The sequence below is a fragment of the Sinocyclocheilus anshuiensis genome, unplaced genomic scaffold (genome assembly GCF_001515605.1).
Source record: "Sinocyclocheilus anshuiensis isolate Anshui unplaced genomic scaffold, SAMN03320099.WGS_v1.1 scaffold80, whole genome shotgun sequence".
Lineage (NCBI taxonomy): Eukaryota > Metazoa > Chordata > Actinopteri > Cypriniformes > Cyprinidae > Sinocyclocheilus > Sinocyclocheilus anshuiensis.
The window spans coordinates 2528707-2535672 of NW_015554102.1; the positions used below are offsets into that span (position 1 = coordinate 2528707).

The 6966-nt window shown below is 36.4% G+C and overlaps 1 protein-coding gene across 5 annotated transcripts in view; it reads right to left on the reverse strand.

The window, feature by feature from the left end:
* LOC107669633 (uncharacterized) overlaps window positions 1-6966 on the reverse strand; it is a 15028-nt gene that overhangs the window by 3690 nt on the left and 4372 nt on the right. For 3 of the 5 annotated variants that reach the window (XM_016461951.1, XM_016461949.1, XM_016461947.1), the window contains 2 exons: window positions 1917-1957; window positions 1720-1808 (listed from right to left, as the gene is read on the reverse strand). In XM_016461951.1, coding sequence (XP_016317437.1) covers window positions 1720-1808; window positions 1917-1957 — 130 coding nt within the window. The remainder of the gene's footprint in view (window positions 1-1719; window positions 1809-1916; window positions 1958-6966) is intronic. The other 2 variants (XM_016461950.1, XM_016461948.1) reach the window with 1 other exon arrangement.

Here is a 6966-nt window from a genome sequence, read left to right on the forward strand (position 1 = left end):
AAACTTTGACAGTTTTGTGTGGGTTTACTTCAGTTATAGTTTCCCCCCCCAATGACTCCTTGCCAAAATGCTCTATGGGAAAACAGCCCAAGGAGCCCAATAAAACAGCCCAACCGTTTTCTAAAAATTCACAGCAGTTTCTCTCAAGTTGTAAATATCAGGAACTGTCAACATAAAATAAGATCACACTAACTGTATATTTTTTGCTTATATAAACATAATATAATATATAGCATACACTGAGCTTATCGTTTTTTTGTTTTGTTTTTTAACTCCAAGCATGAACACGAATAGCTTCTGCAGGGTTGATCTTGAGATCATATATTATGGGTCATAATACAGGATGCATGTTACATGCAACACGATGAATGGGTGAAATTGACAAGTTAGCAATAAGTTAGCAAGTCACATGCACATTACCTAAGTTGATGCTGAAGCTTCAATGAGCTGTTCAGGTAGACAGATGAAAAGAATAATATCAACAAATACACATCTTGTTTTTAATATAATATATACTGGAGCATAGGTTAAATCATTGTTGGTTATTAACCAACAACTGTTCGACATTGTTTAGCTAATTTACAAAAAGCTGTGACATAGTGTCAGCATGATAACTAATAAAAAAAAAAAAAAACTACATCGTTAAATATATTTTAAAATCATATTTTTATATATTTAAAGGCTTAACAGTTCAAGGGACAGTTCACCCAAAAATGAAAATTCCGTCTTCATTTACTCACCATCATGTCAATCCAAACCTGTACAACTTTCTTTCTTCTGTAGAACATTTTAAGATTTTTTTCTTTACCTATTGAATGGAATTAATTGATATTGCTTGTTTACCAAACTGTTTGGTTACCAACATTCTTCAGAATATAGAAAGTCATACAGGCTTGGAACAAAAATGATAACAGAACTTCCATTTCTGTGTGGTCTATCAGTCAAAGGCCTCAGGTAAATTAATAATAATAATAATAATAATAATGTGTCTTATCAATTTATTGTAAAGGGCTGACCACAGACCAGAAACCCAGATAGTGATACTATTGTTGTAAATACCAGGTTCAGTTACTTAAAACAGCTGCACATTGACACACTGCAAATAGACACAAGCAAGTGGTTATCTGGACAGTGAAATGTCAGTGGGAATTTTAACAAGCAAATTATGCGAGTATGCAGGTATGATGAAAATCCACATCATCAGAATTTTAGCTAGTATTAAATAGACAATAGGCAATCAATGAGTTAAAAGTTTTTTTATATCTAGATTCTTGAGTTATCTTTAGCCTGGGCTGCTCTGAAAAACACTACAGCTCTGCATTTGTTGCAATAGTGACAGACAGGGTATAAGAATAAACTGAAACAAATGGAATCGCTGATTAAAGAGAACGATCACAAGACATCACTGATAGATAAATAACTGTATACCAGCACAGACGGTAACAACATACAAAAATAAACTATAAGAGTGTCTAGACAGCATAGAGGTCAATGAGTTGACACAAAAAAAAAAAAAAAGATAATAAAAGTTGCTGTTACACCGCACACGAAAACCGTCATGGAAATCTGGTAAAGGTTAGAGTAAGGAGGGGAAAACAAACTTTTGTTTAAACTTTAAGCTTCTTTTTTTTTTTGTATGTTCACGATACGCTGTATTTTATTCCACCTGCTATCCCAGCCACACTAAGAAATGGTGATTACAAAGCAAACCTCACTCACCTCGATGTCAATCTCTGGCTGAACTATAACCGGCTGTGCAAAAGACACTTGATTTTCCAATGCTTCACACTTAGGGTTGCCAAGATCTGCTGAAAAAATAACAGAGAAACCTGAAACATAAAACGACTAACCTGGCAAATGTTTCTTATATTTAACCTGAGATAAATAAGCTATTGGATGACATTATGAACACATACCATCTCCTCCGTCATTAGAGTCATCATAACCAATGTCAGCTCTAAAAAGAAGACACACATACACACCAAAACAATCATTCTTCAGCAGCACACATCAATAAAGAGCGTTAATAATTGAAAAGTATAGATAGAATCTGTATAACTAATCATTATTAATATAAGACTATTAGCTGCTCATGACAAAATATTACATATTAAAAGGGATAGTTCTGCCAAGAATGTTCACCCTCATGTGACGGAACAAAAGATTTTGAGAAATACAACTTCCATTCAATGGAAGTAATCAAAACTGGTTACCAACATTCTTCAATATATCTTCTTTTAAGTTCTGGAAAAAACTGAAAGTTATACAGGTTTGGAACAATAGGGGGGAGTAAATAATGACAATTTTCATTTCTGGGTGAGCTATTATAAAGTACAAGTATAATCCATCGGCCAGAGGTATATATGATCATTTCATTAAATGGAAAATAACTGTGACCTCTGTGACATTTGTTACTATGGTAATATCTGACCACCTCCAGAGCTTGAGACGCTTTTTTCAGAGCTGTGGGTGATACGGTCTAACCCACACTCACCCTTAAACTGCATGATAGATCCTATGATGGGATACGGACCTGTCCATTTATTACACATGCGTTCTTGCATAAATCACCGAAAGGTTTTGATGAGCATGATAGTCAGATGCTCCAGTCATGTGAATCTTTGCACAACCTTTTCCCTTTCATTAAGAAGTTGCTACATATTCCGAGTATTTTGTGCACGAAGCAGTTCGATTGGCATCCTGTTCTATGACCTTCTATTTGTAGCATGTTTGAGCAATGTAGTAGAAAGAAGACTTGACATTTGAGGAAAGGTTGCGAGCAAGACTTGCGAGTCTGTATGGAACTGTAGGTCGAAACTAGTCTTCTGATTTTTATCTCCTGACAAAACAGGAGTTCCATGACAATGTACATAAAAATGCCACTCATTCGCTTTTTTTCTCAAACTTTCATTGTCGTTGGTGGAAAAGTGGAAATAATGGGTAAAACGAATATGTCTTCAGATGTACTGACGGAACCAGCGTAGGTTTGTGTCTGCTTTTGTTGGTCTGTTGTGTCTCTTACTGCGTAACCCCTATAAAAGGTCAGAGTTAAGGTCTCGCTACACCAGAGCTGAAAGTGACACCTGCCTTGTCCTATTTTCATCCTACTCACACACCCTCGAGTGGCTGCCATTCTCAAAAGGGAGTGAGGGGGTGGGGAGACCGTGCAACCCCAAAACTCAAACAATACAGATGCTGTATAACAGACCCTGTATAATTTAAGATTCACATTCTATGGTTCTCCTCCTTTGGAAGCAGGAAATTTAAACATGTGACAACTGTCATTTCATGATTTCATACACAACAAAGGCTGCATCTAGATATAAGAAAAGGTGCATTGCACAGAAGCTGCATAAAATCAACTTACAGTTTCAGTAAAAATTTTACTAATTTTTGTTTTAAATATAAAACGAATGTAGAAACATTTAATTGTTAAAGGAAATCTAGAATGATAAATTATACACTCTGACATGACAATGTTTTAAAGGGATAGTTTACTCAAAAATGAAAATTCTGTCATTACTCATTACTCACCCTTGTGTCGTTCCAAACCAAAGACCTTTGTTCATCTTCAGAACACAAATTAAGATATTTTTGATGAAATCTGAGCTTTCTGACCCTTCATAGACAGCAACGCAACTGAAACATTCCCAGGTCCAGAAAGGTAGTAAGGGCATTGTTAAAATAGTCCATGTGACATCAGTGGTTCAAGCACAATTTTACAAAGCTACGAGAATACTTTGTGTGCAAAGAAAACAAAAATAACTTTATTCAACGATTTCTTCTCTTCCAGGTAGGGATGTCAAGAGAACCGATACTACAGTACCAAGTCGTTATAAACATTTTTAAATCCTGCCGGCACTTGTTTTTCTTCAGTAGTGCAAAGTACCGATGGTACCGAAGGTAGCGACTGGCAAGACTGCAATTCTTTTGGAACTGACGGGGGCCGGTGTCGTGCCGAATTCTGCACCCTGCCAGATTATGCATCCCCTAGTATTGGTAGGTTTATAACTTCTAATGCCAAGTGCCAAATATGACACTAACAAATTAATACAATTTATGAACGCACATAGAAAAGTAGGGATTTTTTTTCTTTTGTTATTACTTTATTTAATTATACTTTTTTTTTTTTTTTTTTTTTTTTAGGAATAGGTGTGGGGGAGAGGGTTAGGATTAGGGGTGGGGTTGAGATTAGGCAATCAGGTAGCAATGCATAATCTGGCAGGGGTGCAGAATTCAGCACAACACCAGCAGAGCATACGCCTAGATATGTTTGTTTCAGTCGGTCCTCAAAGGGTAAAGAAAAAGAAAAAATACCTACAAGCACACAGAAGAACTTAACGTGGAAGCCGGCAATGATATATGAATATGATTGTGTGAGATTTAAATGAGAGTGCGCAGCTCTGAAAGCACGAGAGCTGCACACAGTGGCGGCTCCAGGATTTTTTTTGTTGGGGTGCTAAGAGGGAGCATAACAGTTCAGAGGGGGTGCTAAAAAACAAATTAAATTGAGAGAAAGTAATGGATGCCTAAGCTTCAGCTAAGCATGCAAATTCGGCCACCTTGTGTTTTTTTATATACAGCCGCTTTGAAAAAGGCATATTTTAATTTCTTTCTGTGGTATTAAACTTCTCATATGCCAATGTTATTAGTAATATAACGTCTAATGCCAACTGCCAAATATGACACTTACAAATTACAGGGGATGCCAACTGGCAGGAAAACATTGTAAATTCTAACAATTTTTTTTACAATAGATTTAGTGCTGACAATTCATAAAACTATTTCCACATAAGCTCTGTTTTAAGAGTTGCTACTCTGTGTGACGACAGACTCTCCATCCTGAACTTCAGACTGAGGCTACATTTACACTAGTGCGTTTTAGTTTTAAAACGCATAACTTTTGTTACGGTTACGCCTGTTGTTTACACTACTCAGGCGTTTTCGACCCTCAAAAACTTGACATGCGTTTTCGATTGTGTAGTGTGGACGGAGAACGTTTCTGAAACGCAGTGAAAACGCAAGTGTAGACAAGGATCGTTTTCATTTTAAAACGAAAACGCACTAGTGTAAAGAGGACTTGAGACTGTCGACTTGTGTTATTGTTCTCATCTGAGCTATTCTGCAAAGTGTCTGAAATTCTTTTACTTGATATTAAATAGCGCTCCATCGTGATAGCCGTTGATACTACACTTAAAATGAACGCTAATGCGCACTTGATTAATTGGCTAATGCGTGCCTAATTGACCCCTCCCCCATAATGTCAATTGTTTATAGGCCACATATTAGGCACTTTTTTTTATATTTAATTTATTTTTATTTTTAATGTTTATTTTTCAATGTTAATGAAAGTGACACTGGGAGATAAAAAAAAAAACCCAGGAATATCATTAGGAAATCTTTGGGGGGGCTGTGCCAGGGCTAAGCAAGTTTCTGACGGGGCTATAGCCCCATCAAGCCCCGCCCTAGTGCCGCCACTGGCTGCACATGAATTGTTGTTTATGTTAATGGGTTTAAAAAATATTTTCGGCCTGCCAGTATGTCAGTGAATTTAAACTAATGCTTGCATTCAGAGTATAGGTGTGTGTGTGTACGCAAGTACATGCGTGTGTGTGTGTTATTTGAAGGCCAAGTGCCACTAATGTTGTGTTTTTGTAATGTTAAATAAAGGAGTTCATGTTTAAGTTATTGTTGTTTTTTCCCGTGGTATCGACTTGGTATCGAATATCATGTACTTTAAGTGGTATCGGTACCAACTACTAGATTTTTGATATCGTGACATCCCTACTTCCAGTGTGGTGCTGCTGATGCAGGACCCGGCGTTCTGACGTAGAACACGCATGTACTGCACCTTGTTTACAAGCAGAGGAATGTACACGCATGTGTCTTCTTCTTCGTACTCGTGAATGGCAGCGGAGACTGACCCAGAAATCACTGAATAAAGTCATTATTTTTGTTTTCTTTGTGCACAAAAAGTATTCTCGTAGCTTCATATCATAACATGGACTATTTTAATGATGTCCTTACTACCTTTCTGGGCCACAAAACATTTCAGTTGTGTTGCTGTCTATATAAGGTCAAAAAGCACTTGGATTTCATAATAAAAATATTACTTTATTTAATTTGTAACGACATGAGTGCGTAATTAATGACAGAATTTTTTTTTTTGGCTGAACTATCCCTTTAACCCTTAAATGCATGAATGTTTCACCAATCATTATTACATATTTGGGTCTTTAGCGACCCAGACTAATATATCCCACACGGATGGATCTCCAACTACTGCAATAGCAAAAAAACTCTTGATCTTTTAAGAACAATTATAGAAGAATAAAATAAAGTATATTTTGTTACCTTTTGAAACTTAAAAGGGTTCAATTTGAGCAGATGATTTTACCATCGCTGTCATCGTCAGAGCGCACTTCCACAGTACATTCAGCATCTGCCTCACATTCACGATTTCAACCATATTCTCAAAACTATCGTTTTCAATGACTTCATATTCAATATTTTGATCACTGGCAGCTTATTCATCACATCCAGCAAAAAATGACAGTGACATTTATATTTCATTGCGTATAGTAACTGTTCTGCAGTAAAGCCATTCAAATCAGTTCAATTTTTGCTGATGATATTCGTTTGTTTTATGCCTGCCGTAATTATGAGTGAAACGTCACATCATCGTGTATTAAACAGTGCCACCTTGAGGAAAAAAGATGCATTGCACATATTGAGTCATCAGACATTTACATACCCTTGTTATATTGTTTATAATTAAAGGGGTCATATGATGCTGCTAAAAAGAACTTTATTTGGTATATTTGGTGTAATGAAATGTGTTTATGCGGTTTAAGGTTCAAAAAACATTATTTTCCAAATACTGTACATTATAGTTTCTCCTCTATGTCCCGCCTTTCTGAAACGCGTCGATTTTTACAAAGCTCATCGGTCTGAAAAAGCAAGGTG